The 15,624-nt window shown below is 45.3% G+C and overlaps 1 protein-coding gene across 1 annotated transcript in view; it reads left to right on the top strand.

Annotated features, from left to right (window-relative positions):
• The window catches only part of Flt1 (fms related tyrosine kinase 1), a 169,772-nt gene that overhangs the window by 12,087 nt on the left and 142,061 nt on the right, over positions 1-15,624 (top strand). Inside the window, exons 2-3 of the mRNA XM_021222701.2 lie at positions 14,531-14,627; positions 14,933-15,162. Coding sequence (XP_021078360.1) covers positions 14,531-14,627; positions 14,933-15,162 — 327 coding nt within the window. The remainder of the gene's footprint in view (positions 1-14,530; positions 14,628-14,932; positions 15,163-15,624) is intronic.

Genomic DNA, 15,624 nt, shown 5'->3' with positions numbered 1-15,624 from the left:
CTCTCTCTCTCTCTCTCTCTCTCTCTCTCTCTCTCTCTCTCTCTTTCCAGATCAGCAAAAAGTCAAGAAAGAGAAAGAAGTACTAACTTGTTTGCCCTAGTACCCCGAGAGTGACAGACACTCTTTCATCCCCAGAGTAGACCACAGTTATCAGAATCTGGAGAAAATCCTGTCCTGCCATCTACTGAGGACTTTCAGTTTGTGTGCCAAGGAAGTAGCCGGAAAGTGCATCCAAATGCAGTCCCATGCTTCAGACGAAAGTGATGCAGAGCACTCTGCTCTGAGTTTGCCACTGTTTCCTAAGTTAGCTTTAGGGACACCCAGACCATACTTAAAGTGGATGAAAAGACAGTGTTTGGTCTGGGATCGATGCGTGGTTGCCTTTTTGGAAAACACGGTTTAAAGCTTTTTTTTTTTTCTGCTAAAGTCTTCTGCTGGCCCAGACTTTCCTGTAGTGTTATCTTTTAAGAACTTTTACAGCATTAGAGTCCTGTCCATAGGGAATTCTGCCAGAACTGGGGAAGGTGGTGGGTGTGCTTGCAGCCTGAGCAACGGCATCGCCTGGGATGGGATTTGAGTACCTGTGGCCTGGTTTGAGGCTAAGGCGTGCCACTCCCAAGTTGTTGATACAGAAATTACACACAGTCTCCTCCCCACTCTGCAGCTCCCTCTGCCGTGAAAAGGACCCCACGCAGGGCATGTTCCTCACAAAGTCACTCTGGAACTAATGGGGGAAATGGAGGAAACAGACAGGAATGCCAATCATCAAAAATTTCAATTTTTCTTTAGCTTTTCTGAACTGACAAACTCGGTGACCAGATGTATCGTTTTCTTAGGGGTAGTGGACTCTCAAGCATAGGCGTGAAGCTTGTCTGGAGTTGTGGCCATTGTTGTTGTGGGGAATTATTACTATTATTTTGTGTTTTCAAATTCAAACACATGGGCCTGGAAATACTGAAGAGACCCAGTCCCTATCTGGGGAGACCACTGACGATAAACTCAGTAGGAGATATCACAGGAAGGCCTGTTCTCAGAAGGATTTGGAACTCTGGGTTTTCTTCCATTATTGCACAATGAAAAACACAGACCCTAGAAACTTTTAATTCTCATGCCAACTCCACAGCCAGTCACCACCCTCCCAGTTTCAACTAGAGTGGCATGCTTAGAAGACTTTTTATTTTGCCAGGTGTGTGACACACATCTTCAGTTCCAGCACTTGGGGGGCAGAGAGGCAGAGGGGCAGAGGGGCAGAGGGGCAGAGGGGCAGAAGGGCAGAGGGGCAGAGGGGCAGAGGGGCAGAGGAGCAGAGGGGCAGAGGGGCAGAGGGGCAGAGGCAAAGGCAGGTGGATCTCTGTGAGTTTGAGGCCAGCCTGGTCTACATAAGCAAGTGCCAGGAAGATTCTTCTACTTGAGGACATTTTAACCTGTTCCCTCAGAAGGTGCTATGGCGACCATCACGAGAGCCCTCCCCTCTTTTTTTTATGAGAACAAATACGATTTAAATTAAATTCACTATGCCTCATGCTTAGCATTGAATAGATGCTTGTGTTCTGTGAATAGTATAGCAAATTTTACGAAAGTGAGTCACTCAGTTAAGTGAAGAGTTTGGAACTGACAATGGTAAATAGCATGTGCTTAAAGCACAAAGCGTGAAGAGTTTGGGTTGATGTCAGAGAGCTTCTGGATTTCTTGGTTATCAACCGTTCTGTGTCTAAGTGGCATTTCCTACAAGGTCAGTTTTGGCAAGAAAAATCCTTTTAAGCCAAAGAGCCATCTTTGCTGCTGCGATGCTGGTACAGTCCCTGGCAGGTGGGAGTCCCTCAGGAAAGGCTGAGTTAGCAGACTCATGCTGTGTTTTAAGCAGTTAGTTCTTCTGGGCCTCAGAGGCATCTACAGGAGTCTGGGCCCCTGCTGCTCACCCGTCCAAGCATGTAAATGTGCAAGTGGAGGAGGTCATAAGAACACACCATGGAGTGGAAATAATTCTTCCACGGTGTGTTTGTGTGTGTGTGTGTGTGTGTGTGTGTGTGTGTGTGTGTGTGTGTGTGTGTGTGACAGCACGTATGTCTGCTTTGTTGGTCATCCTCTGGGTCCAGTCCATTTTCTCTTCTCAGCCTGGGCTGAGCTGGCTATGTTCTCTTGATTGACACCAGACCCAGGAGTGAGAACGGGTACATAAGCCGTCTACACCTGAAGAACTGGCCTCCAGATGCTGTCTTGGAGACAGGTTCTCCTGCTCAGGTTCTCTCTGCAGGTGAAGGTTCCCAGCACAGACCCTAGGTACACCAAACACAACCCAAAAATCCAGGTGACACCTCTGCTTTCCCTGCCTCGGATCAGAACATTCTGGTCAAGACCTCTTTCTTCTCACTCTGAGCCATCCATGGTATAGAGCAGGTGAACAGAGATGGCCAGAACATGTTAGTCCTAGCTGACACACCTCATACGAGGGTCATCTGTTCCTCTCCTCATTGCTGAATATTCCGTAGATAGCTGCCACCGACAATCTGTTTCAGAAACCGCAACGTGACATCAGTGTTTACTTAATGACTTTTTCCTGGTGCCAAGGCAGACCCCAGACTAAAAACATCGGAGAATCGAAGAAGGTGAAACCAAGTTTTTGCCTCTCAGAAAAGAAGTCATGGAAGGGAGAGTTTTAAGAGGCAAGAAAATCTAAAAGGAAATAATTGTTGGATTGGAGGTGAGGCACAGTGGTAAAACACTTGCCTAGCCTGTGTGTGTGCCTCACAGGGGTGTAGGTTTGGTTCCAGTGGTGCAGAATATATTGGCTTATTTGTTGTCCGTATTAAGTTATAAGGGCTTTTGGGAAAGTAATCAGGGGCCAGTGAGATGGCTCTAGTGGATAAAGGTGCTTGCTGCCAAGTCGGACTACCCGAGCTCAATCCCTGGCACCGATGTAGTAGAGAAAGAGACCCAACTCCTACAAGTTGTTCTATGGCCTCCACACACAAACACCATGCCATGTGTAAACACACACACACACACACACACACACACACACACACACACACACACACGTTAATTAACAAAATATAGAGAACCCGGTATTGTCTACTACTTACCCCACTCTCTGTGTATGTTCAGATGCGTTCTCTGGCTTACCTGGCTGCTCGCTTGTAACCTTGGGCCTCGGGATGTGGAGGAGGGAAGACAGTTCCACTCTCTCTGGGTGACATAGTTCTAGGCCAGCCTGCCCATCATAGGGAGACTCTGTTAATGTTTTCTAATATGTGCATGCATATCTGGAGAGGTATCTCAGTGGCTAGTGCACTCGCCGTGCAAACCTGAGGGTCACAGTTTGGGTCCCTAGAACTCATGTAAGTGGCAGGCAGGCATGGTGACTGACCGACAACTCCAGCCGTGGAAGACAGAAACAGGCAACCCCCAGAGCACGCTAGTTAGAGACACTGGCCATGTGTTTAATTGAGAGACCTTGCCCCAGTGAGTAAGAAGGGTAATTGAGAATGATTCTGGACGTGAGCCTTGGGCTGCCCCCTGCACATGAACCCACACGCAGGCATACCCACACACATGTGCGCCCATATCGATAAACGTGCACAGACACACCCGTGCCTGGCAACACATACATAGGAAAACGGAAAAAGAAAAAGAAATGAGGTTTAGAAATTGTATGCTTGGAGCTAGAGAGTTGGTTCAGTGGTTAAGAGCACTGACTGCTCTTCCAAAGGTCCTGAGTTCAAATCCCAGCAACCACATGGTGGCTCACAAACATCTGTAATGGGATCTGATGCCCTCTTCTGGTGTGTCTGAAGACAGCTACAGTGTACTTACATATAACAATAAATAAAATCTTAAAAAAGAAAAAGAAATTGTATGCTTCTGAAGCTTTTAACACCTCCTGGGATAGACCACTTTATTACCACCCCTGGCCACTTAAGTTTCAAAGGGCAGGGGGTTTGTATGTATAATATTGGTGACAGAGACAAAAATTGTCTCAATTATCCTTTAATGAATGGATTTAAAACATCTCCTGTAAAGGGAGTCAACTCCAAAGGACTCTAGATTATAAAGGCGGAGCTATTGAAGAAAGTAGATAAAACTTTGTGTTGGTTTTACTCACTTTTTCTGGCTTTTTCTTGTATGAATAGCTATGTACACATACATGCACAGCAATTGATCTTCATTTTTTTACTACACCAAGAGGCATTCATTTGGATTTAGAGTTAAAACTTGAGCAAAATGTGCTTTGACAATTTTAAAAAATTTTATGTGTGTGGGTGTTGTGCCTGTACGTATGTGCACCAAATGAGTGCGGTGCCCACGGAGGCCAGAAGAGGGTGTCTGATCCCCTGGGACTGGAGTTACACACGGTTGTGAGCCACCACGTGGGTGCTGGGAACTAAACCCTGGTTCTCTGGAAGAGCAGGTGGTGCTTAGACCCCTGAGCCATCTCTCCAGCTTAACCGTTGTCATGGTCTATGTATGGTTGAGACTTGGGCATTGAACAGTAAGGGATGGAAGAGACCCCGCATCATAAGTACCATTCTCTGCTTTCAGCCTAGCAACTGGTTGCTTCCAGAGGCTAGGGAGGACACCTTTACCCAAACTGGGATTTATAATTCTGTCCTTCTAATATGTAGGACAACTCAGGTACCTTAGGGCAATTACCCACACCTAACAATGCAGTCCTACCCAGTCTTCTTTCACCCACAGCATTCTGTGACTGATTCCGGACCGCTGTATAGAAAACCGTGATTCTCAATGGAACCTGCAGGATGCATCAGCTGACCAAAGCACTGTACATATATGTTCATACTGTTTCATATGTGTTCATACATGTTCACTTCACATATATGTTTGTTGCAACAGCACCACCGAGCCATCTTTGCTCCTGTGGTGTTACTTTTATGAGGAACGCGTGCGTTCTCACCTGAAGTGATGTGTGACTTTCACCTTGAACAACAGCACGGCAGTGAGCAGCAACTACGACCTGTTCTGTATGACGTGACCTCAGGGCCCAGCTTCCCATGCTCTGAGCGGTGGCACTGGGGAAGAGTGTACGTCGATGGGGGAATGTACCGAAGGGAGCAGACTTGCTGCTGCTGACGAGGAAAACGGAGATAGATCTAAGATAAAATCTGCCCCGTGCAGTCCTAGGGAGCATTTGTCTCTGTTCCTGGCCCCTTTGTACAACTAGATGAAGGCCTGATGGGTTTCACCACTAAATCCAAGCCATGTTTCATGTCCCGTTAACCAGACTTTGAACCTTCTGTGACACGGAACCATAAGACGAAATGACACATGGGTAGGCTCTGTGGGGATCAGTTTCATTCAATTAAAGAAGAGTTCGTGGGAGGAGAACATCTGGGGGGGAAAGGTATCCACTTGGTCAGAGTGACATTTCCCCCCTCTCAACCCAATGAATTCCAACGTCACATGAGAAGAAGCCGTTTGCGGCTATAGGTCACTGGAGGGGTAGCCTCCCGATGGTAGCTGGTGACAGGGCTAATGATGGATGGGGGTTAACCTGTGACCCTCAGAGCAACCAGTGTCTAGTTTAAAAAAAAAAAAAAAAAAGACTCCAGCACTCACTGCAGACGTGGCCCCTGGCCCCATTCTTACGCATCAGCAGTCAGAATGTGATGAGGCTGGGGGATTTCTCTCTTGGTAAACATTTTGTAAAGATGTCAGGAAGATGAGTAAGTTCACCAACCTGTGGATGGAGCGAGTGAGACTGTACCAGACCAGATCATGACTTCTCGTGGGATTTGTTTGGTGTGAATATAATTCTCCACATGTGTGCTGTGGTATGCTTGCATTATGCATTCAAATAACCTCCTTTAAATGTTCTGTGTTTGTGTGTGTATCTTGCATGTAAGTCCAGATACATGCGTATCAGAGGGCAACTTTTAGGACACATTTCTCCTCCCACCAGGGTTCCAGGGAGTAAACTCGATTTATCAGACTTGCACAAGCAAGTGCATTTACCCACCAAGCAGTCTGCCTGGCCTCTTTAGATAACTTCTTGACTTGATTTGTGGCACAAAGTTTCAAGATGCAAATGACATATGGCTATTTCAAGTTTCTATAAATACAAAAAAGTCAAAGTACAATTTTTTGAGTCCTAGTGATTTGAGGATTTACCTAGACATAGCAAAAACTTGCCAGACACTGGTGAATTTCCTCCATGGGTTTAGTGTGGTAAAAATAAGTCTACCATAGGACTTTAAGGTGAGCATCAAGTCACTGGCATTCAGAACTGTATATAAATCATATTCTTGCTTTCTGATCAGCATCTTTGTAGACATTCAGGGCCTCCTCTGGACCCTGAGAGCTGTAAGTTCAGTAGTTATCCTGAATCGACAATGCTCTGTGTGGTGAGTTTGCCCGTTGTAAAGTCATGAGTCATCTTGCCTCTGGAAGGATTAGTCAGCACTGAGTCTCAGCTTCCTGCTCCTCTGAAAAAGACTTCAATTTGGGAATCCCAGCTAGGGAGGGGTTTCCCTTCCTCTAAACTGAATGAAGAGTGTAATTAAAAACCTCCCCCATTCCTCCTGCCCGGCAGTTTAAACAGAGAGAAGCATCAGCAATTGTGCAGGCTCTATGTGCTCCGATGAGCACCCTTCCCTTAACTTCTTCGTCCTTGATTTAAAGCCTTGATGAAAACAAATGGGGCCTGGGTGGTAGGTAGGTAAGTGATGGAGCCAGTCCTCAGCATACAATGAGACCTTGCGTTTCGCCCTGGCACCAAAACCAAATAGATAAATGAAGCCAGTTTGGAAGGAAGGACTCAGTATTTTGGGCTCGCAGTTGGGACTTTATCCTCCCTTCGCATCTGCAGGTGAAACACAGGCCCTGTAGCCTGTCTTCTGGGGACTCAGATGGGAGGGCTCACTCAGTGGGCTCCCCCCAGTAGCTAGAACTGGTACAGTTTTCCAGTTATAGCTTCCCAGGACTTGTGAAGAGCAGAGCAGAGCAGTGATGTGGGATTAAGATGTAGACTTAATCTATTAAATCCCAGAGCTCTGGAGGACTTGGCTTCTGGAGGACTTGGCTTTTCAAACACACATTTCAGTAGCTTCTAGAAATTCGCACCTGTAACCCGCTTTCACTCCAAATTCACCATCCCCCCCCATCCCTTCTCCCCACCCACACCAGCCACAAGGGTTCCTCCATATTTAGACTTATGGGATGTGGGCTTTTAATAAGCTCCATCTTGATGGGAGAAGCCTTCCTTTACTATGAATTGTGTTTAATTGACCTCACGTAACCTCGAGAAATGACTCATTGTCTTTACCTCAATTTTTTGGAAACAGGATATTTGAATTATATTTAGATAAAGAGGCCATTTATCATGTAGGATTATGTTCTATTGAAAACATGGTATGAACAATGAAAAGCAGATGTTTCACATCTGAAATAAATGTATCTACAAAGCTTTTGAGTTGGAAACCAATTAATTAGAAGTCAGGCTTTTTCTTTTGTTTTGTTTTGTTTGAGACAAAGTTGTACTGCATAGTTGGTTGGCCTGGAACTCACTGTGTAAAACAAGCCTGCCCCCAAACTCACAGGGATCTATCTGCCTGCTTCTTCCTGTGGAGTGCTGGGATTGAAAGTGTTGTCACCACGCCTCGCAGAAACAAACACAAAAATTAATATCGAATGAAACAGTAGTAGCTTTCTTAAAGAGATTTCTGTCAACAACTGAACTGTCAGTGTGACTCAATTTGGTTAGAAATTCTCCTTTAAATATGCAAATGAACAGTAGACTTGCAGCGTTGTGATGGGGGTAGATGTGAGGATGGATTTCCCCCAGGGTGGTGTAAAACTTGTACATAAATTGTGATGTTACTAGATAAAGGGTAAGCTGTTTCTCTTAAACCTAAAAATTAAAGGTGAACCCCAAATGTAACTCCTGGAGAGCTGGGGACTGGCTCAGTCAGGAAAGTGCTGGTAATGCAGGTGTGTGCCCCCACAGGCCCCCACTGCTGTTTGTTTTTAAGATGTATTTTCTTTTGAAATATGTGTGGTGTGGGTATGTGCATGTGTGCATGCTTGTGTGTTTGCATGTGCATGCATGTGTATGTGTATGTATATGCATGTGTGTGCTTGTATGTTGTGCATGTGCATGCATGCATGTGTTGATGTTCATACGTGTATGTGTGTGCTCATGTATGTGTTTGTGTGTGTGTGTTCATGAATTGTGCATGCATATATGTGCATATGCATATGTGTATGTATGAGTGTGCGTGTTTGTGCTTGTATGTGTGTGCATGTGTTTATGTGCATGCATGTACGTGTGTGTGCATGAGTGTATGTGTGTGTGTGTGTGTGTGTATGTGTGTGTGTGTGTTTGAGTGTAGGTTTACAAGGAGATCAGATACATCAGATCCTCTGGAGCTGGAGGTACAGGTGGTTGTGAGCCCCTGGAGTCCTGGGAACAAGCTTGGGTCCTCTGCAAGAGCAGTTCGTGCACTTATATCTGAGTTTGTATCTGGCTGTGTATTTTCAGTTCTTTAGGGTGGGTATTTAGGAGAGAAGTTGCTGGAAAATCCTTAGTTAACTTAGTATTGGGACTTTTGAGTGGCTATTATACTGTTTTCCAAGATAGCTGCATTTTTTAAAAAAAAATCCAATTAGCAGTGACCTGGCTTCTAACTCACCTGTTTATGTGACAACACAGGGTCATCACCTTCCTCTTATCATTTCCACCATCCTGGCAGTTTAGTAAAGAGGCTTTTGCTTTTTGTGTTCTTGCTGGTTAATGACATTCTTCATCTTTTCAAATTCTCTTCAGGAAAACGTCTGTTCAGACCCATTGTGGATTTTCCAAATGGAGCTATCTGCCTTTTTATTATGCATAAGTATTTTCAACATGTGATGATGATGGTGGTGGTGGTAGTGATGATGCTGATAATGATTTATACAGGGTCTCACTGTGTAGCTGTGGCTGGTCTAGAATTCAGTATGTAGACCAGGCTGGCCTGAAACTCAAGGAGATTCACCTGCTTCTCCCACCAAGTGCTGGGATTAAAAGTGTGCACCATCAAGCCCAGCCTAAACATGGGATTTCTAATTTGTTATCAACAGCTGTGACATCAGAGTCAAAGGTCACAGAGGTCAGAGGCTGGAAGTAATTGTTCAAGTGAACACTGGCTTGCTTGTTAGGATCAGAGCCAAGAAGGGAGATGGTGGGTGATTCTGAATCAAAGAAGAATGGGTGTTTCACAATGTACACAGCTGTTGGTTAATGGCAAGAATACATTCTAAGAAATGCATTTTAGACAAAGTCTCCGTCCTGTGAACACCATAGACTATGTGTACAAAGCAGAACATGTCATCGCTAGGCCCATGTCCCCACTGTGGTATATACTGTCCACTGTGGACAAAACTGTGGTATTCCATTGTGGATTAAAGTGCCTCCCTTAAAGAGAATAACACTGGAGTCTATGTGTTTGGATATGCGCCATGTGGGCACAGGTGCCCTTGCAGGCCAAAGTCTCCAACTCTGGAGTTAACAGTTGATCTTGAACCCCCTGGTGTGGGTGCTGAGCCCCAAACCCTGGTCCTCTCCAAAAGCAACAAGCGTTGGCATCCACTGAGTCATGTTTTCTTATCTGATGCTTAGATCCTTGTAAGGCTGTCTGGTCCCTCATCACACAGCCTTGAGGAACTTTTGAGGGAGACTCATCCATTTGATCTTGGATTTGGTTTCACAATAAAGTCATGCATTGCTAGAAGTGGACTCACTCACTCTGCTGAAGTCAAAGATACATTCTGTTTTGCACAGTGATATGAAGGCGAGGGCGGAAAGTGTCTCCCATGACCGCTGGCAGATAGGAAGGGTGACACAGGGCCGAGAAATAAGGAACATATGCAGAAAAGGTCAGCACAAACTGCCAGTGTTTCCTAAGGACAAATTCAGGGCTATTTTATTTTATTTTATTTTAAGAAAGGGTGTCACTATAGACTAGGTTGCCCTCAAACTCAGAGAGATCCATTTGCTTCTGCCTCCCAAACATGGGGATTAAAGGTGTATACTATTGTGCCAAGCTCAACACGCTGGTATTTTTAATGCTATTAGCTATAGTGGTGTACCATAATTAACATATATAATATATAGTTATATGATATATAGTGTATAATATATAATACATAACATAATATATTACTATATAATATTATATAATGTATTCTGTATTCTACATTTATTATATATTATATATTATAGTTATAGTCAAAATAATATATAGCTAAGCCCATTGTCCTAGTCTGCATTGAAATTTTCCATTATTATGTTAAATAATACTTTTCCTGATGGAAAAATATTTCTATGCTTCTCATCTCACGGTTGGCTTTGATGACAAAGGATAAAAAAATTTTTCTTTAAATCAGATGTCAAGGCTACTATGGCCAACAGTGGAAAGTTCTGACACCTACCCAAGCTTTACGACAGGAATCATTACCACAGGGTGCTCCACCCTTGAAAATGGAACGTCCGGTGGCTTTACTTTCAAAACAGGCAGCCCAGCTCTGAGTTACTGAGGGAGCCCCTGGGATGGGATGTATCTGCTGCAGGTATCGCTAGTGACGCAGGGAGTGTCTGATGGGCAGCAGATGCTTCGAAGCCAGAAGCTGAACCGTTATTACTCAGGCAGAGCTAATCAACCACCTCTAATAAGTGTTTTATGGATGGACACTACTTTCTAGACCCATTAGAGAAAAATGTTTCCCTTATTAATTTTCTGCTAAGTTATAGGTTTGGTGAGAAGGGTTCTCACTGTGAGGTCCTGGATGGGCTGGCTTTGAACTCACAACCCTCCTGCTTCAGCTTCCTGAATGCTGGGAGTATAGACAGGGGCCATCATATCTGGTTCCTGCTAATCCTGATGTGAGCCCACTTTCCTGTTCACCGAAGAATGCTATTAAAGGGTCCAGCAGCTCAGAAATATCGTGTCCTTATACTTCCTTTTCTAAATACCCTTTTAAAAGTATTTTTTAAGCTGGGCGTGGTGGCATACGCCTTTAATCCCAGCACTTGGGAGGCAGAGGCAGGCGGATTTCTGAGTTCGAGGCCAGCCTGGTCTACAGAGTGAGTTCCAGGACAGCCAAGGCTACAGAGAGAAACCCTGTCTCGAAAAACCTTAAACAACAACAACAACAAACAAACAAACAAACAAAAACCAAAAGTATTTTTTAATCTGCATATGGGTGTTTTGTCTGTACGTATGCCTGGGTACCACATGGGTGCTGGATCCCCTGGAATTAGAGTTACAGATGGTTGTGAACCACCATCTAGGTGCTAAGAATCGAGCCTGGTTCCTCTGCAAGAGGACCAGTGCTCTAACCACTGAACCATCTCTCTATCTCTCTCTCTCTCCTTTTCTGAACTGACTGGGTTACCCAACTTGTAGACCTCATTGGTGTTAATGATAAACATTAACATTTGCGTTTCTACCCCAAGATTTCCAAGGAACCCCACCTTCCTCCAGAGTGTCTAATCACTCGACAGCGCAAAGCGCAGAGAATATACTGGAGGGTTTGTTCCTTAAGAGATCTGCTTAACAGTGCTTCCTAGTCGGCGAGCATGTGCCTTGAAGTGTCAAGGTTCCCTTGACAAGAGTCAAGGCATTTAGCCATTCTAAGTTACCCTCGAAAGAACAAATTGAACAAATCGAATATTAATTGAAGGAATAATACAACTAGAAAACCCCGAGTTGGGAAAAATGGAGGTCTCTTCCCCATGGCCTCTCTTGCAGGGAAAGCTTGATCAAATCTACCTAGCAGGTGGTTAGGTAATCGTTACAGGTGATGCCAGAATTTCCCGCAGGGTCCTTGCCAGCACTGAGACAACTGCTCAATTAAACCACAAAGTTCCATGACTCAAGATGGGCAGGAGCAGTTCTGGCCTGGATCTTTTTTTTTTTTTTTTTTTAGGGTAGGTGTTACCAATCATTAGCTGTGGCTTTAGGAAAACCTACTGTTCTTGGCGGGGGTTCGGTGGGGGTGTCATCGCACCAGGAAACTCAAAAAAGATGAATAAAATACCAAGTTTGCTCCTAGGTACCCAAGAGAGTTGACTTTTATGTGGTTTGAGGGGCAGAATAACTAGGTCTGTATGTTAGCATCTCTTCTAGGCTTTGCCCAACAGTTACCTGGCAACAGCCAGTTAAGAGCCTGACTTGCTATAAAAGGACTGTCTCTCTTCTTCTTCTTCTTCTTCTTCTTCTTCTTCTTCTTCTTCTTCTTCTTCTTCTTCTTCTTCTTCTTCTTCTTCTTCTTCTTCTTCTTCTTCTTCTTCTTCTTCTTCTTCTTCTTCTTCTTCTTCCTCCTCCTCCTCTTCCTCCTCCTTCCCACTCCTCTTCCTTCTCTTTTTGGCCTCTCTTTCTCTCCCTCCATTTTTCTCTCTGTTCCCTCTATCTCCCCTCCTCTTTCCCTCTGTTCCCGTGTTCCTGCCCGGCCTTGCCTCTTCTCTTCCTTCTCTCTCTCCTCTCTCTTTCTGTTCTTCTCTGCCCTCTTCCTTTCTCTGCCTCTACTTCCTTCACACACCCCCATCTAGTATAAACATTTTATACTAGACCCTTCATATGGCTGGTACCTGGATGTGTGTGGTGGGGGGGCGATGCCTCAGCCTGAGCCTGCTAAGGAGCCCCCTCCTGCCACACCATGCCACCACATTACAAGACATATCACTATACGAAACTGATTTTAATTTATTTAAAGTCACCAGTGTCCTGTCATTTCATCTATGAATAATGTGACTCTTACCATTTGAAGATATCTTCTAAAAATATTAATTTTTCCACCAGCAACATTTAGAAAACATAACGTTCACTTAATATCTTCCCTCCCACAATTGCATATGGAACAGAATATCTTCTGACAGCAGCTATGCTGGGGCGGGGGCCTCTGCCACGTGGTAGGCGCTGAATCAGCATCTTGCACAGCATAGCTCCGACCCTGCACCCTCTGCACAGACAGAAAGAGGGAAAAGAAGCCACCTCTGCACTCCAGAGTGTGGAAGAGTCAGTCCTGTACTCTTCGAGACGAAGAGAAACCCTAGTGAATGAACATAGTCAGGCGTGGCCCTGGCAGTTGACGGCAAGACCTCCCCTCACAGATCTGAGACCCGGCAGGGTATCTAGAACACTTCACATCTCTCCCTTAACTTCTACCATAAAAACCCATTGTCAAGTGACAAATATTCTCTAAGATTGTTAACAAGCATATCTACTCTCCCACACCCCCAGAATCCTTCCCTCCCGATCCCTTTTTTGTCTTAGGGACCACTATTGTGACCCCCCCCCCCAACCTTGCCCTTTACAGTTGTCATGAGTGGGAAGGAAGGAAAGGGGAGAGAAATAGACGTAGACGACAAACGGGGCTCTAGCCCCTTAGAGGCCACTCTGAAGGCTGAGAGAGGCTCGATCACTAAATGATAACTCAGAGAGTCACATGACCTGAGAGGTCAAATGGGAGTCATATATCTAAGAGTATCCAGTCCAGCTCATAGAGAAGAGAGAGAGACAGAGACAGAGACAGAGAGAGACAGAGACAGTCAGATGGCCAGAGAGACACAGAGACACAGAGATAAGCCCTGGGGTGGGTGTCATTATCACATTGTATAAAGATACATAGACCATAAGCCACTTCCATGTGCCTTATTCTGATAAGGCACAGAAATCTGCAGTGGGCTTGTCTGGTGTGAGAGAATAAGTCAGTTTACCCCATCACCCTGGAGGGATTACATAAGACACAGACTATGCAAGACAAGGCTCAGATTATGCAAGGTAAGACAGGCAGCTTCTAAAACTGACTTTGACTCTAAAATTAGTTTTCCAAAGGAGGGAACAAGTTTAGAAAGAAAAGAATGACTCAGTGGCTGGCCCCAGATATTGCTCAGCTATCGAATGAATGGGTGACATCCTGAAGCCACAACCGGACTAGGTGGCTCACGTTTGCAACCTGAACATTTGGGAGTTTGTCTTAGTTAGGGTTTCCATTGCTGTGAGGAGGCACCATGACCAAGGCAACTCTTAATAAGGGACAGAATTTAATTGGGGCTGGCTTACAGGTTCAGAGGTTGAGTCCATTATCATCATGGCAGGAAGCATAGAAATGTTGAGGCAGACTTGGTGCTGGAGGAGCTGAGAGTTCTGCATCTTGATGTAAGACTGTCTCCAAGGTAGCTAGAAGGAGCGTCTCAAAGCCCACCCCCAAAGTGACACATTTCCTTCAACAAGGCCACACCTCCTAATAGTGCCACTTCCTGTCCCTCGCACATTCAAACACATGAGTCTAGGGTCACCATTCGTATTCAAACCACTACAGAGGTTCAGGTAAGAGGTTTGTCATGAAGTCCAGGCCAGCCTGGGCTAATGAGTGAGACCCCGTCTCCAGGAAACAAAGGGACAAAAAGACAATGAGAAGCTTGCATCCAGTGTGTCCTTTGCCTATGTGACTAAACTGAAGAAAAAAAATTCATCTTTTAGAAGAGGCAATAAACCATTTACAAATAACACATTTTAATTTTCCGTTTGTTTCATAGGCTATGGCTCAGGGTCGAAGTTAAAAGTACCTGAACTGAGTTTAAAAGGTACCCAACATGTCATGCAAGCGGGCCAGACTCTCTTTCTCAAGTGCAGGTGAGTGGCGCTGGTGTGGGTATGGGTGTAATAACCTACACTCCCAAATCAGACTCCCTCCCTGATGGGGAGGGGTGGCCTCAGTGGTCCCCAGGATTAAGCTTCACATAGAGGATTTGTCACCTTGAAGGAACGATGTCCTGGACATCGTCACGTCTTTATCCTGACCGTAGTCCCAAAGCTCCTTTGAATCTGTGGCTTGCTCAGAATGATGCCGATGGCTTCCTGGGAGAGCGAATGCTACAGAGCTGGCGCGGAGCCCGGCCCCAGCCTTGACCGTGCTTTCCTTTCTCGCCTGCTTGCAGAGGGGAGGCAGCCCCCTCGTGGTCTCTGCCCACGACCTTGAGCCAGGAGGACAAAAGGCTGAGCATCACCCCCCCATCGGCCTGTGGGAGGAACAACAGGCAATTCTGCAGCACCTTGACCTTGAACATGGCGCAGGCCAACCACACGGGCCTCTACACCTGTAGATACCTCCCTAAATCTACTTCGAAGAAAAAGAAAACGGAATCTTCGATCTACATATTTGTTAGTGGTAAGACTTCCGCCTTCGGCGTTCTCTGTTTAGCAGTCGGTCAGAGATCTACCGTGCCTGGGTGAGAATATATGATTTTCCTAGTAAATGTGGCATAACCGGGCAGCAGAGAGCCACTAGCCTAGATGTGGAAGTCTGCAAAACAGATCTTAATGCTTCTTGTCAGTCAGCTTCAACCCCGTGAATTTAATGTTCCCTGTGAGAAGAGACTAGTTGACTCCCATAATACCAGAACAGGGTCTGGCTATAGTTAGGCTGAATGAAAGGATGGGATCAGAATTCCATGTGTGAATTATTGAGAAACTCAATATAAGATGCCAGGAGGTGGTCCTTTAGCACGGTGCATTCTCTTACATGTTAGGTCAGTGGCACATTTAAATCACTGGACATACACACGCACACACACACACACACACACACACATACACACACACACACACACACACACACACACACACACAC

This window comes from Mus pahari, chromosome 23 (assembly GCF_900095145.1).
Source record: "Mus pahari chromosome 23, PAHARI_EIJ_v1.1, whole genome shotgun sequence".
In the NCBI taxonomy this organism is placed as follows: Eukaryota; Metazoa; Chordata; class Mammalia; order Rodentia; family Muridae; genus Mus; species Mus pahari.
The sequence above is the reverse complement of the archived record's forward strand: the minus strand, read 5'-3'. Positions and strand labels throughout refer to the sequence as shown.